General features: G+C 41.5%; 1 protein-coding gene across 1 annotated transcript in view; it reads left to right on the top strand.

The window, feature by feature from the left end:
- The window catches only part of ATP9B (ATPase phospholipid transporting 9B), a 225,279-nt gene that overhangs the window by 10,642 nt on the left and 198,785 nt on the right, over positions 1 to 15,852 (top strand). The window contains exons 2-4 of the mRNA XM_007449962.1: positions 4,472 to 4,645; positions 10,854 to 11,004; positions 13,475 to 13,588. Coding sequence (XP_007450024.1) covers positions 4,472 to 4,645; positions 10,854 to 11,004; positions 13,475 to 13,588 — 439 coding nt within the window. The remainder of the gene's footprint in view (positions 1 to 4,471; positions 4,646 to 10,853; positions 11,005 to 13,474; positions 13,589 to 15,852) is intronic.

The following is a 15,852-nucleotide window of genomic DNA, read 5'->3' as shown; positions in this document are numbered from 1 at the left end:
CTCTTCCTTTTGGCTTTCCAGTCTGTGGGGCTTGCCCCGCTGCGTCTGCAGCTGCATTTGCCGCAGCTCCGCCCGGCTCGCTCCCTCCAGCCACACTGGCTGTCTCCGCTCCTGCAGCCCTCCAGGCTCTGCAGCCCTTCTAGGTCTTCCTAGACCTTGGTGTGCTTGGCTGCTTTTCATCCAGGTGTCGCTTCTTGAGACTCAGGGTCCTGGACAATCTGAGGAAGACCCCTCCTGTCACTTCTGGTTTCATCACCCCCTTTATTGTCTTCCTAGCACTTTCCCCTTTGAAAATAGTTTACGTCTTGTTTTTGTCCTGTTAGTACCTAAGCTGTGTGTGCCTCTTTGCTTCTGTACCCGCAGGGACAGCGCTAGCGCGTAGTAGACGCTCAAGTGTTTGTTGTAAGGTCTTAATGTGGTGGAGTGTAATTTTCTAAGTATAGCTGTATTTCTTCCTTTGTGAATTGTCTTTGTTCATGTGTCATTCAGAGTGTTTGCTTTTTTATTGATTTTTATTGATTTGTGAGAACTGCTTATAAAGAATCATTTTTTCTGTCATGTGCTGCATATTTTCCCCCATTTTCTCATTTGCTTTAAAGTTTTCTTCTTTGATGATGCAGAATACAGACCTCCAGAGTGCCTGGCCATAGTAAGGACTCAGTAAACTTTAGCCATCCATTTTCCTGGGCTCCTTCGTCTAAGACGCCTGCAGGAGTTCTTTTTCATTCTGGTTTATTGTCTGATTGACAAGCCTGTTCCCCAAATGATGGATCTCTTGAGTAAACTTGCCCCGTGCGTAAGGGTGCAGCACACTGACTGTGGCAGCCAGCAGGAGCACGAGGAGAAAGGGCCCCGTGCTAAGTGCAGGGAAAGCCGTGTTGCAGGAATTAGCTCGGCGCGCTGAGGGTGTGGGTAGTGATGAGGGGATATCCGTCTTCCAGCGGTTACTTGGCTGCCGGGGAGCAGGGTATCATCAACAATAATTACAGAAATCTGTTCTTTTTTAAAGAATTGTGGTAAAGTATGCATAACATAAGAGATACCTTCTTAACCGTTTTTAAGGGCACAGTAAATGGCATTAAGTACGTTACTGTTGTTGTGTAACCGCCACCGCCATCTACCCACAGAACTTCCATCTTCCCAAACTGAAACTCTGTGCCCCGTAGACACTGACTTCCACCCTCCCCCACTGCCTGCTCACCTCTGTCTTCCTTCTGTCTCTGGAGTTGACTGCTCTTGGGACCTCATGTAAGTGGAGTCATTCAGTGTTTGTCTTCTTGTGTCCGGCTTATTTCACTGAGCATAATGTCCTAAAGGTTCTCGTTGTAGCTTGTATCAATTTTCTTCCTTTTCATGGCTGAATGATAGATATCCCATTGTATGTATGGTCTGCGTTTGTCTATGGACATTTGAGTTTTTGTTCGTTCTTATAGTATGGTTTTCTGTGTTAATTGTCTAAACCTGGGGATTAAATGAATATACGTGACGTGCCTAGATTACTGCCTGAGAGTCTGAGCTCTCAGTAACTGTTCAGTGCTGGTTTCCTCTCCTTTAGGTCAGCAGCATCGTCCCTTCAACAGTGCATTAGTAATCAGCAGGGTAGTGGGAGGGACAGGTTGGTGGCTCCTTCACTCAGTCTTCTGTTTTCAGCACAGCCTCCCTTCCCCAGAGGAGGGGAGGGGTGGTTGCCTAGTTGGGTGGGAGGGGGGCTGCAGTGTAAGGATCCAGATGTTTCTTTCAGAGCTTTCAGTCGGTTCTTATTTCAGTGTCCCTTCAAAGCGCTCCCAGAGGTACCCAGCGCTGCCGGTCTTCAGCCCTGCTAGGGTCCTGAGGTTCCAATCCCTTGGTTCTCTGGTTTCTTCACTGCTGGCTTCAGACTCCATTTTCATGGTTCTGCTTAGTTGTTTACCATCCATCCATCTGCTTTCCCCAGCTTCTTACATTTTGTTATCTCCTCTTTTGTTTTCTGTTCTTGTAGATTTACGCTTTAAAAAAAAAAAAGCAATTTTTTGCATATTGAAAGTAGATTATGTATTTAATCTTCCATGAAAGATTAAACATGAAACATTTTAATCTTGAAACATGAAACAAGAAACATGAAACATTTTTTCATTTTACACGTATCTGTCTGATTCATTCTTCTCTTTCAGAAGACTGGTTTTCTGGGTTTCTTACTCTATGTACTGGCATAGACCTCCAACAGCTCTTATCACAGGAGATAGTAGCTTTAGTTATCGAGGGAGACTGCCACCTTTTTCTCAGCTCCAGTCGCAGAATTTTCCTGGACAGCTGTGGCTTAGCTTGGTTGGCTGCCCGTCCCCGACCAACCACAGGAGGGTTTGAGGTCCCGGGCAGCTACACAGCAGTCCTTCCTGGGTGGTGGGCGGAGTGGGCCAGGTTCCTAAGGAAAGAGGAGCTGGTGAGGCCAAAGAATAAATTCCCCTCCACTGCTGACCTCCCAGCTCCTGCCTGCCCTTGGCGGGCCAGCTCCATTTATTGCAGCTGCCTGCGTCATATTTCAGAGACCTCAGACTGAAAATGAATAAAAGCAGACTCAAGATTCTCCCTCAGCTGCCAGAAGCCTGCTTCTGCTAGTGTTTTCTGTCCTACTGAGCAGCACTGCCGTCCTCCTTCCCGTACAGGCCGGTCATCCTTAGGCTCTTGTGTCCTCTGAGTTCATAGTCAAACATCACCTGTCTGTGTGCTCTAGCTCTTAAATGCCCCGAATCTACCCACTTCTCTCCTTTTTCCTCCAGCTCCTTTGTTCAAGCACCATCTGTCTCTGTCCTGGACTCTTGCAGCGGCCTCCCAATTGGCTCCAGCTCTGCTTCGACCAGTTCTCCAGGGCAGCCAGAGTGCAGAGCGAATCTCATATTTGCCTCTCACCTGAAATCTTTGTCTTTCCTGTGAGTTGCAAGGGCCTCCACTGCCAAGTTCCTTCTGCCTTTCTGGGCTCGCAATGCCCTGATCTTACATCTGCACGGGCCACCCCTGCTGCCCCTCTTATCTTCCGAACTGCGTCCAGCTAAATTGAATTTTCCGTACGAGAGGGGAGCAGCCTCGGCCATAGCTCATTGGTGGTGTAGGGCCCGTGTGACACCAAGGTGCTCTCCTTCCCTTAAATGAGTGAATGTACCAGCCCCAGTCTGATAAGGCTGAGGTAGACTGCTTCTCGTGTTTTTGGTAGCTCTCCCAGCTCTCATATTGGTGGGAGTTTAAATTTGCAGTTTGGCAATATGTATCGAGTATTTTAGAGCTTATGACTTTACATAACAATTCTAGTCCTGGGAATCTCTGAAAGAATTCATCTAAAATATGGGAGAAGTGCTATGCACAGATATATTCACTGAAATATTTTCTAATGGGGAGTTATAAATGTCTTCCCTGTAGGGGATAACTGAGTAACCTGGTAAATCCTCTCGCTGGACTATTTTTTAGTTACCAAATGTTGAGAAGACGGTAGAGAAACTTAGGTGGGAGGTTGACATTGGCCTTCACGTCCAAGGACTTTTTTCCATCATTGAATTCCATTTGGGCTTGGATTCTTGACAGCTAGGCCCTTATTTTAAGAATAAAGTCTCATGAAGACAGGCTTTGGGAATCTTGGCTGCTGACCTTTTCACAGAATCCTAGTAGGCAGAGTGGTACATGGCACCGTTGCCACACACACGTGCACTGGCACACCCAGGCACCCACCCACCCATGCACAGGCCACACACACGTGCACACACACACAGTTCCCTGAAGGATTCTAAAAAGATAGCTAACTGCAGATACAAAGCTTGTTATAAACTGTAGGAGATGCATTTTACTAAAGTTCAGAGCAGAATGGAAGTTCTGCTAGTGCTGCTGGATAGTCTCGATTATCTGGAGTAGCACCCATCATCGTCCGCCCTTCCGTAGGCCTTCATCTCCAAAGCGTTGGCTCTCGAGAGTGACAGGAGATCTAGAGAAAGAAGATAGTAATGATGGAGAAAACGACAAGTGTCCAGGTGACCACAGGTCTCAGAGGCAGTGGCAGGAGAAAAGATGGAGAAGCTGTAGATGGAAGAAGTAATGGAGAGTGGACATCTATTCTAGTCTTAAAAGTTTTTTCCCTTGAGTATAATCTCCCCAGTTCATTATAAGTTATTTCAAGCATACAGAAACGTCAAAAGAATGGTCTTTTATGTAGATACAACAACTACACATGGAAGGCTGCTTGGAGGGTTCCGCTCACAGCATGGTAACGGCAGCTTCCTTGGACAGCCTTTCCTTTCCTGCTTACCTTGGTGAAGTTTTTTGCAAAGGAAGTAGCATTACTGTGCAGTGTTATTTGTAATGCTTTGCTTCCCCTGAAGACAGCGTAGCACGAGGGAAGAAGAAAAGTGTGATTAGTGGAATTGGGCCAGCTCTTGCCCTAAGCCTGACCCGTATCGTACACAGAAGGCTGCTTGGCCTGCCTCAGTGCTCTGTCCTTTCCTTTATCCAGGTGCCAGCTGGAAGATGAGTCTGCCCATTTGGATGAAATGCCATTAATGATGTCTGAAGAAGGCTTTGAGGATGACGAAAGCGACTACCACAGATTACCACGAGCTAGGGTCATGCGAAGAAAGAGAGGCCTGGAGTGGTTTGTCTGTGGAGGATGGAAGTTCCTCTGTACCAGGTTTGTTATCCATTGCTGCCTAACCTCCTACACACCAAAGTTACACAGTTATTTATAAGCTTAGCTTCTAAACACATTTGTTTCTATATCAAACTAAAGAAGCCACTCTCTAAATGACATCATGGAGAGTATTAATGACCTTAGTCAAAACCAAACAGTGCAAATCCAAAAGGGACAGAAAGCCAAATTCACTTTGTTGTGAGATGTTTTAATGTTTAAAAGATGGAGAAAATTAGTGATTTTGTAATTACTGCGTGGTAGAATTAATTGTGGTCACTGTACTGACATGAACTGTGTTCCTTTCTTTTCCATCTGTGATTATAGAGGCGTCCCTTGGTATCTGTGGAGGATTGGTTCCGAGACCCAAATCAGTGGATGTTCAAGTCCCTTTATTTTTTCGGTTATACGTATATGTATATTTTTTTCAGATTCTTTTCTATTATAGGTTATTACAAGATATTGAATATAGTTCCCTGCGCTATACAGTTGGTCCTTGTTGTTTATCTGTTTTGTATATAGTAGTGTGTATACGTTAATCCCAAACTCCTAATCTACCCCCCCCACCCCGCCCTCCCTGCTATCCCCATTGGTAACCGTAAGTTTTTTTTCTGTGTCTGTTTCTGTTTTGTAAATGAGTTCATTTGTATCATTTTTTACTTTCCACACATAAGCAATATCACATGATATTTATCTTTGACTGACTCGCTTCACTTAATATGATAATCTCTAGGTACATCCTTGTTGCTGCAAATGGCATTATTTCGTTTCTTTTTTATGGCTGAGTAATATTCCATTGTATATCTGTACCACACGTTCTTTATCCATTCCTCTGTCGATGGGCATTTAGGTTGCTTCCAGGTCTGGGTTATTGTAAATAATGCTGCAGTGAACATTGGGGTGCATGTACCTTTTTGATTTATGGTTTTCTCCAGATACATGCCCAGGAGTGGGATTGCTGGATCACATGGTAACTCTACTTTTAGTTTTTTCAGGAACCTCCATACTGTTCTCCATAGTTGGAGTTGTAAATTGGTTGTACCAATTTACATTCTCACCAACGGTGTGGGAGGGTTCCTTTTTCTCCACACCCACTCCAACATTTATCATTTGTAGACTTTTTAATGGTGGCCATTCTGACTGGTGTGAGGTGATACCTTATGTAAATCTGTCATGTACTGGATTGGTCTAAGACGGATAGTTCTGTCAGATCCAGAAGCAGGATCTGGAGACGTAGGTTTGAGAGTTGTTGTTACTGTAGTGACAGTGGAAACCACCTGGGAGGATGATATCCCTACGGTGGCAGCAGTGTGGTAGAGGCCTATGGAGGAAGAAGGAAGGGGACCCTTCAGGGGAAAGGGCGGTGTTGGAAAGGAAGAGGCTAATAATCCTTTTTTAGGCGGCAGGAAAAATAGGGGAGGAAGTGCGAAATCGTGTTGGAGAGGATGACTTTTATCTTAACCTCAGTTGGGAACATTAGTTCAGTTAAGTGAGGAGGTGTCTGGGATACACATGAGGACTAAAAAAATGACAAAATTGGTCATGCCTTGGTAGAGGTCGTCAGTAATCACGCATCTGTATTGAACCCAGCATAATTTTATTACTGTTTGTCCACCAAGGAGAAACCTGAGCCATTACAGCACCAGCTGTGGAAGCGAGGGTGTGGGCAGTTACTGCGGGAATGGTGGCCAGTGTTGTGAGTTGAAGAGATGGCTGTGGCAGAGGAGATTTGGGCGGTGCCACAATTGCAGCTTGATGGATGTGTGGTGTGTGTTTTCCATTAGTGTGGGGTGGAAGAAAGAGTGGGATCAGACCCAGTGGTGCTGCTTGAGATGAGCATTCTCACTGCTGTTTACAGCCAAGAGCTAGAAGAGGCCCCCTCCTGATAGCTAAGGGCCAAGCCCGAGGGTGAACCAGAGTTTCACTTGACTCGCCAAAGCCTTTCCTTGCTCTTTGCTCCATGGACTGGGAAAAGTGCTAGGACGACTCTTCAAGCAGACAAGTGCCTGGTCTCGCCGTCCGAAAGGGAACCTGACGTGAAGATCAGTGGGACTGAGAAGGCTGAGAATCTTATCTACTCTGCACGGAGGATCCCTGCATGACAGAGTTGCTAGAAACTGGGGGCGTGGGAGTGGGTACTGATGGACCTGAAACTTTAAGGTCATAGTCTCGTGTGCATGGTGTGGACTTCAAGAGGGCAGGCCATGTGTTGGAAGTGATACCTACCCATACCAGTGAAACGGTTGCCAAGAATTGTGGACATTGTTGAAGGCCGAGTACATTGTTGAATTATTTTTGGTCTCTTACAGGATTTTGTTTTTACCAAATGGAACATAGCCAAGTTTTGGATTTCATTTGTAATATTCCTTTTCTTAAGGAAGATATTAAGAATATATTTGAAAATCTAGGTGTTAGTGGCAAAAACTAACATGTTTGGGGGATATTAAAACAGCTCAGTAACATATACTCGACATGTATATAAAGTCTTTATCTTAGTAAATGGTGATCATGTGGGCAGAGCTGACCGAACCGTTGTGGTGGCTTCACTCACGAGTGTCTCTTTCCATGTGGACGACAGTGACCTGAGACATGGCCACACTTCGTGTTCAGTGTGCATCCACTACACCAGGAAATTGTTATGGAAATTAAAACTGCACCTTACAGAACAAACTGTACAGTTAGCAACTTAGATGGGTCTTTTTTCTTTATTATAAATTTCCAGTTTTGAATATTTGCTGACCTTTTTATTTTCTAAATACCAGGCATTATAAAAGTCAGTGTTATTAAGGTTATTAGGCGATGGATCAAAGAGTAGAAGATATATAAAATTAGTTTAATTGCAGAAGAAAACGTTAGTGAATATTGTAGTAAAGATAGATAGCAAATGATATTAATGAGTTGCAGATATTTCATTGTATTTTTATTTGTAGATTCTGTGAGTAGTAAGGTTTATTTTTAAATTATTCTTCTTCTGGGATTGAGTAGGCTTTAATTTCTTCATGGCTTAAGACCTGCCTTCTCATTTTTATTATTTGGCAAAAATTCCAACTCTGAAAAATTTGACTCTGGAAAAACTTTTTCTGTAATCTGTCTTCTAAACCTTTGGGTGTCCTCCACGTGGGTTACTGTGATGCGCACCGGTATGTAGTTCTGGGGGACAGTAATGCCTTTCTCACGAGGTTTACATTTCACTTGCTATCAAAAATCACTTTGTCCCCATGAAAGTGGAACCCCTGAATGGCATTTCCATATGAAGGGGGGGTATCAAATGCTAGGATTGTTCCCGGTCCTAAGTGGCCCCTACACTTTCAGTTAATCGGCAACACGCTTGGAGTGCAGAAGCATGGGAAAGTGCTGATCTCTTAAGAGGACATGAGTGCTGTGTTGCTTTTGGCTTGGTAACCAAAGGTACCTGTTGGATATAGTTATTTATTTATTTATTTATTTATTTATTTATTTATTTATTTATTTATTTATTTATTTATTTATTTATTTATTTATTTATTTATTTATTTATTTATTTATTTATTTATTTATTTATTTATTTATTTATTTATTTATTTATTTATTTATTTATTTATTTATTTATTTATTTATTTATTTATTTATTTATTTATTTATTTATTTATTTATTTATTTATTTATTTATTTATTTATTTATTTATTTATTTATTTATTTATTTATTTATTTATTTATTTATTTATTTATTTATTTATTTATTTATTTATTTATTTATTTATTTATTTATTTATTTATTTATTTATTTATTTATTTGGGAAGGAGGCTTTCTAAATTTTGGAAGTTGTTTAATTATGGCCCCTTAAAATTTTATAAGACAGGATCTTGGTATATAAAGATGTGCTTTATTTAGTATTGGAGTACTACTTTGATCATAGAGCCATTTGCAAAAACTTACTAATCCTGAAATGTTTTAAGAAAAAAGTATAGTTTGTACACTATTGGATTTAGTTTCAATTTGCCTTGACAGTGTGAGGCGATTTACATATAAATGGGAAAGTGTCTTCTGAATACTGAGTAACTGAGGAAGCGTGCAGTGCGCATAGAAATGTTCCTGGGTAACGCTTCTGGTTTCTTTCTTCCAGGGACTCCTCTGCATCTCCTTCTCACTTACCGGTATTTACCAGTATGTTTTACTCTTATTACTTTGCCTTCAAAAATTGCCCATAGTTTTACTTTCTCCCTTAGCTGTACAGCTCCATAAGGCTTACTTACACGTATTTTTTTGGTTACAAGTATTTTCTTTATGTGCGGGGTTTGTCTTCTCTTTCTGGTCATATTTTCTGTCTGCATAATCCAGTGACAATGCTGGCGGAGCCCCAGGCTTTTAAAACTTCGAGACTGTGTATTCATTTAATACTGTGGAGTAGCGGGTGGTTTAATAGTGGCTCCCTAACCACTGCTTGATTCTGTCTTTGCATGAAGAAATAATAATAAGATTTTAATTTGGTAATAGTAGTAGCAAAGTGTTATGAATAATTTAATTACATTTTGGAAGTCTAGGAATCTTAGTTTTTTCTGTACAGTGTTATAGAGAAAAACTGAACTGTTGAATATGTGTTTTTAGCCACTGGTATTTAATTTAGTTTCTAGAGTATGGGGCTTTGAAAGTTAATGGGATGTTAGTTTCATGTGCTGCTGACAGTGGTGTAGATGTTGAGGTTTTTTTTCTAGCGAATGTTTACAGTGTCATGTGATGAAGACAGTGGTTTTGCATTTATAGAGGTTTTTGCCTGTAGAATATGTCGATACCAGCCTAAACTCTGGAAAATCCACATTTCCTAAGTTTTATTTATATTTTTTTCAAACACTGAGCTTTGGCTATCCTCCGTTTCATCTTAAGACTTGTCTGACTTTTGCACATTAAACCATTAGATTAGATAATTATGTGTTTCCGGAGAAAAATTCATATCTGAATAGATTCCTGGAGGATTTTTGCTGTATTTGAAACGCTGAAGGAAGTGTGCACGCATGAGGACTGCTGTCCTAGCTGTCGTGCTTGCCTGAAGAGTGCTTTGTGTGTACCAGCCCTGTTCCAGAGCTTCCCTGGGATGCTGAGAGTATTCTAGATCTGTGATGTCCAATATGGTAGCCACTGGACAAGGTGGCTGTTGAGTCCTTGAAAGGTGGATAGTGTGACTGAGGAACTGGACTTTTTATTTTACTTAATATTAATTAATTCCCACTAAAATAGCCACATGTGGCCAATGGATGCTTTATTGGACAGTAACTTTTTGTGCCAATTAGTATTATAAGTTTGGAGACATTCTGAATGTGACAGCGAGAGGCAGCGTAGTGACAGCAGAGCTCTGAGTGCTTCCCCTGTGGCAGGCATTGTGCCAGGAGCTCAGAGCGTGTCACCTGTAACCTCATCAGCACTTCTGCAGATGAGGAAACAAAGACTTAGACCAGGGGACCACCCCAGTGCCACTTGCTGGGAGTTGTTTCCAAAAGCATGACCTTAAAGTCCATGTTTTTCCCATGGAGTCCTGTGGCCTGCTCATGCGTTTTTCATTTATTTCCATCATCTGTTGAATGGCTGCTGTACTGTGTGCTGTGCTAAGCACAGGCCGTCTGTGAAGATGAGCAGGCGCCGGCCTGCCTGTTGTCCTCGCGGCAGGAGGAACACGGGGTTGAGTGGGGACTGAGGTCCGGGCTGTGTGTCAGCCCTGCCCAGCTGTTGCGCGTACGTCGCTCACTGACCTCTGTGGCCTCTGGTTTTCCCTTGTGTACCGTGTGGGAGTTTGGCGTCTGTGAGTGTGGTTGCGGGGGTCCAAGACGAGGAGTTGGTGTTGTAACTGGACAGAGGCGGGCGGTGTGCGCCCTCTCTCCCTCCCTCCCGGCTGCGGGGAGGTGCCCCGAGGAGAGGTGCGGGTCCGGCAATTTGGTTCCGTGTGGGTGTTCAGAATGTTAATGGTTTTATTTTGCCAATAAGAGGGTCTAAACGGGGAAGATAATTTTCCTGAGGTTCTAGGAGTCATTGCACACTTATTCAAGCTCCTTCAGTATCTTCATATCAAATTTAAATTAGTATAGCTGACCTGTTTTAAGAAAACCCTTACAGATTAGCAGTAGATATGCTATTGGTGTCTGGTTAAATACAGAAACTATCAGTATTGGCTCTGGATATGTAGAATTAATTCAAAAACTTTTGAAAAAGCATACGCAATATGTATCTTTTGTTTCATGCAGTTGCTGTGATTGGCTGATAAATATTTGTCAAAGAAAGAGAGAATTGAAAGCTCGTACAGTGTGGCTTGGATATCCGGAAAAGTGTGAAGAAAAACATCCCAGAAATTCTATAAAAAATCAGAAATACAATGTATTTACCTTTATACCTGGGGTAAGATTGTTAAATTCTTGAAAACGGGCTGCATATCAGAGATTGCTAACTTTGTTTTCATTTTTTTCCCTCATTAATTCTGTCGTATCCAAATCAGAGTCCTTTTGCTTTGGAACCATGGGTGTTTCAAATAATTGTTAAGTAATTCATATGCATTTGTAGTAGCCATGTGATAAGGGTTCAGCTCAAGAAAGTTTATAGTTTGATTATTGCCTTCAGTTCTAGATAAACATCACATTTATATTTTTGTAGAAATAACCAAGTAAAGCTAAATAAAATTATCAGAAAATAAGTCATACATTTTGTTTGGCTGGGAATTTGTTTGGTGGGAAAAGTGGAATGTATCTAATGTTTAAAGCCTACCAAGGCTGTTACAATGGAAGTAAAATAACTGTTTACAGAGACATGACTCCATAAGGAAATATCTCTGAGCATTTATAGATTTCTTTTCTATTTCACACTGTAAGTTTCAGGCCTTGTTGTATTGTTATGTCAGTAGTTATCTTTAATTGGGTGTTATGCTAAATTGACATTCTGAAGTTTAAATATTTATTACTGTTTTGTTGCCAGTCATATTTCTGGCTTAAATGATAAAACTGAGATTATATGTATTTAGAATAGTGGAATTATTTTTGCCTTTTGTGCATCATTCCCTATTTTAATAGACAGATTTATTTATCTTTCTAAAGGCAAAAGAAAGCTGGCACTGATTTATGTTTCCAGTATCAAAGTTTTTGATATGTTCTAGGTATTAGCTCTTATGATATTTTGCAAAAACCCCTCTTGATTATGTGAAATGAGGGCTGGTTTCTCTTTCATGTTTTTATTTAAATAACCATGCTGACTTTATATTGGGCATTGATCAGCCCTCACCACCCCCCCAGTCCGTCCAATAGTTGTCAGATGCTTGATGTCTGATATGCTCCTTTATTAAAACACACAAAACTAATGGCTTCATAATTAAAAGACTGATCTTTTGTTAGGACAATAAAGTGTAAACTCTCTTTCAGGCAGATAAATATTCTCATCTTTATTGAATGAAGCTACTGTTTTCTCCTTAGGTTTAAATTATTAAATACTCCCAGATTGGCTAAGTATTGTCATTTTCCTAAAGCCCTCCAGAAGTTCACTCAGCAGACAATAAAGTCTTGATTGCAGTGGTTTAAAGTGGATCGTGCAGCTTAGTTTTGATCCGAGTGAGTTCACATGGCTACCAGGATGGCTGTCCAGAAGAGACCTGTTGATGTGTCTGTACAGCTGTTACCGTGGGAATGACTTTTTTCTTAGATTGTCTCTTAAATTAGTCTTTTCATCTAAAACGTAGTATTTTAGAAACATTTGGTAATTGCACAGTAGGAATTCTATGCCATTTTTAGCATGAATGACAATTTCTGAATTGCTAATAGATATAATCTATGCTAACTGAGATTTTAAAGAAATCACTGAGGAAAAAGAGTTTTCTCTCCTGCTAAGATTAATTTATGAAATGATTCAAAACATTTTTAGACAGCAGTTGAACATGATTATGAATATAAATGTGTTATCAATGTAACTGATGTTTTTAGTCATACACATAACTGTGTGATGATGTGTATAACTTCATTATATAAAAACTGTGGTTCCAGACTCTTTAAGTCAACAATAAGTACTTAACGCATTGCTCTGCCCTTGTTAAAATTTCTGTGCCTTCCACAGTTGTATTAAAAAATGGCATCCCAGGAGATTTTGACTTGCAGTTTGCAAGTCTGTAAGTTTCATTGTAATTGTAGTGTTGAAGGTCAGCTACCGTGTATCAGCTATCATATAAAGAATATGCAGGTAGCTGTCTTCCTGAAAATTGGTCTGTAATTTACATATTTTTATATTTTACCATTTCTTATACTTTGAGGGAAGTAAATACAGGAGATTAAAGTAGGGTTTTTTTTGTGTGTGAAGTCATACCTGCACATGGTTTGCTTGTTCACTCGATCTTTGTAAGGCCACCTAGATGTCCACATTCAGAAAACGTGGCTATCATGTTTTATTGTTTACCATTTCATAAACACAAGGTTAACACCACTTTTCCATAAGATTTTCTGAGTTGATATGAAGAGATACATTTGTATATCTGTATTAACTGACTTACTAACATTGGGAAGGTTTTGCTGTCTCATTTGGTGTGCATGTAAAGATTTATAGATGTGTGTGGTAACCTGGAAAATTGCATGCAAGAAAATAAGAAACTTTTAGAGGACACAACATAGTTGAAAGTTCTAATTGTCTTTTTTTCAGTTTATTTTAAATATAATTTGGGGTAACCTTAGGTCTTTTTTGTGATTTAGTTATTGGAAAGCCATTGTCAAAATTAATGTATTGTGACTCAGGGCATGTTTTCACTGTTTGATGGAAATACAGTTAGATATTATGTTGATTTTAATTATTTAATTAAGGTATGAAGAGATCATGTTAATTTTTTTCTTTTTCTTTTTAGGTTTTATATGAACAATTCAAGTTTTTCTTGAATCTCTATTTTCTGGTAGTATCCTGCTCACAGTTTGTGCCAGCATTGAAAATAGGCTATCTCTACACCTACTGGGCTCCTCTGGTAAAAAGAAAAGATTTTTGAAATTAAGTGAAATTATTAAGTATTTAAAATATAGCTTTAAGAGTGGAGATGGTTAAAAGATAAATTAATCGGATTTTTAAAATGTGATATGTTGCTGTGTGTCACTGAACTTTCGTTGCAAGGTTTCACAGAGTCGTCTGCAGCCCCACAGGAGTGTGAGGGCAGCATGCGGTGCTAGGTTGGCTGGAGAAGCTACAGAGCACCTTTGCTGGTGGGGCTGGGCGTTCTGTCGGGCCCTAGGGTGGCAGCTGTGTGTCCCCAGCCCCGCTGCCCCGTACTGGAGGAGCTCTTGGGAGAGATGGGGGCGGGCCTGTGCGAGTCTGCTCAGCACCTCTGACATCCTGACGGATGGGCAGCTTTTCCCTCTGCCTGATGGCAACAGTCCTGAAGTATCTCAGTGAAGTCTGGCAGCTGCTGGCTGGCAGCTTGGGGTGTGACGTTTCTGGAAAGGCACATGATGTTTGTCCTTGAATATTTCCATCTCAAACATGCTATCTTGATAGTTTTATACTGTTTGCAGATAGTTTTCATTGCTTTTCAGTTTACAGAGGTAAGAGGTATGTCTCCTTCCTTCTTTTCACCTAGAAGGAGGTACCGCTCCCTTTGGTGTGCTCCCTCCTGGGCAGATCACCAGTGTGATCTGGGCGAGAAACCATGGCGAGTGAGATGATTCCTGTAGCGAGGGAGCAGGGCAGTGCTCAGGTTTCCCGCCCTCAGAACTGGAGATCGGAGCCATATGCTCTCCAGTTGATCTGTTCTGCTTCGTGCAGCCCTGCCGCCTCCGAGGCTGTTCTTTGAGGTGTGGCAGGAGGGCTGGAAGCGGGGGTAAGTTTAAGTCCCTCTCCGGTTCCTGTTCATGTAGACTTTAGGGTGGCGTGGGTCTGAGCAATGGAAAGCAACTTATGTGTAATCTAGATACAAAATTACTGAATAAATGGATACCTTTTCCACTTATTGTATTCGCCAGATCGACAGAGACATTGGTGCTGATGATGTGAAGCTGTGATTCTCATCCACTGTTGTGTAAACCTAAATCTGTATAGCCTTTTTTTGGAGGATAGTTTGGAAATATATATAAAATACCTTATAAATGGATTCACCGTTTTTATTTGAGGAATTTATCTTAAAGCAATAATGATCAGTCACAGAGTCTAAAGAATGTCTTTACTAATGTCTATTATTATTCTTTTAAAAAAATCTTTATTTATTTGTTTATTTATTTATTTATGGCTGAGTTGGGTCTTTGTTGCTGTGCGTGGGCTTTCTCTAGTTGTGGCGAGCGGGGGCCACTCTTCCTTGCAGGTGCGCGGGCTTCTCATTGTGGTGGCTTCTCTTGTTGCCGAGCACGGGCTCTAGGCGTGTGGGCTCAGTAGTTGTGGCTCGCGGGCTCTAGAGCGCAGGCTCAGTAGTTGTGGCGCAGGGGCTTAATTGCTCCGTGGCATGTGGGATCTTCCCAGACCAGGTCTCGGACCCGTGTCCCCTGCATTGGCAGGCAGATTCTTAACCAGTGCGCCACCAGGGAAGCCCTATTATTCTTTTTTTTTTTCTTTTCTTTTTTTTTTCCTATTATTCTTGATGACAAAATTATTTGAAAAGTCAGATGTCTGACTGGATTGTTTAACTGTGCTGTATGCCATGCACTGTTGGAATACTGTGCTACTGTGTACCTTTGAAAATGATGTTTAGAAAAAGTATTTAATAACACTGAAGGTGTACATATTAGAAAAATGGGGAAAAGTGGGTTAAAATATGTATGGAATGAAATACACAATTCTTTGATCAGCCCCCACTGAGTTCGTTTGTGTCCAGCACTAGTCAAAGCAGTGTTGATTCAATTGTGAATAAGACAAACCCTGTCCTACTTAGTAGAGCTTATATTCTGGGGGAGAAAGACAATTTAAATGATCCGTCATGCCAGGAAGCCTGCCATGAAGCCGTGAAGCCGAAAATGTAAAGCAGGATATGGGGGTAGAGAATGACCGGGTTATTTTAATAGGGTGGCTAAGGAAGTCGCCTTTGTTGGGGTGGCATTTGACGACATCTGGACGATAGGAGGGAGTGAGTGGGCCGTGTGCAGAGCAGGTGTTGCAGGCAGAGGGCACAGTAGTTGCACAAGGTCTGGGCGCCCTGGAGTGTGTGGACGTGCAACTCTGGTGGGAAGGGGGCCCGGAGGGGCAGTGGGCGCTCAGATTTCATCCTGAATAGGATAGGGGCGTGTGTCTGTGTGTTGCATATGTCACACG

The sequence above is a fragment of the Lipotes vexillifer genome, unplaced genomic scaffold (genome assembly GCF_000442215.2).
Source record: "Lipotes vexillifer unplaced genomic scaffold, Lipotes_vexillifer_v1.1 scaffold1012, whole genome shotgun sequence".
NCBI classification, from domain to species: Eukaryota; Metazoa; Chordata; class Mammalia; order Artiodactyla; family Lipotidae; genus Lipotes; species Lipotes vexillifer.
Note: the sequence above shows the minus strand (reverse complement) of the source record. Positions and strands in the feature narration are given on the sequence as shown.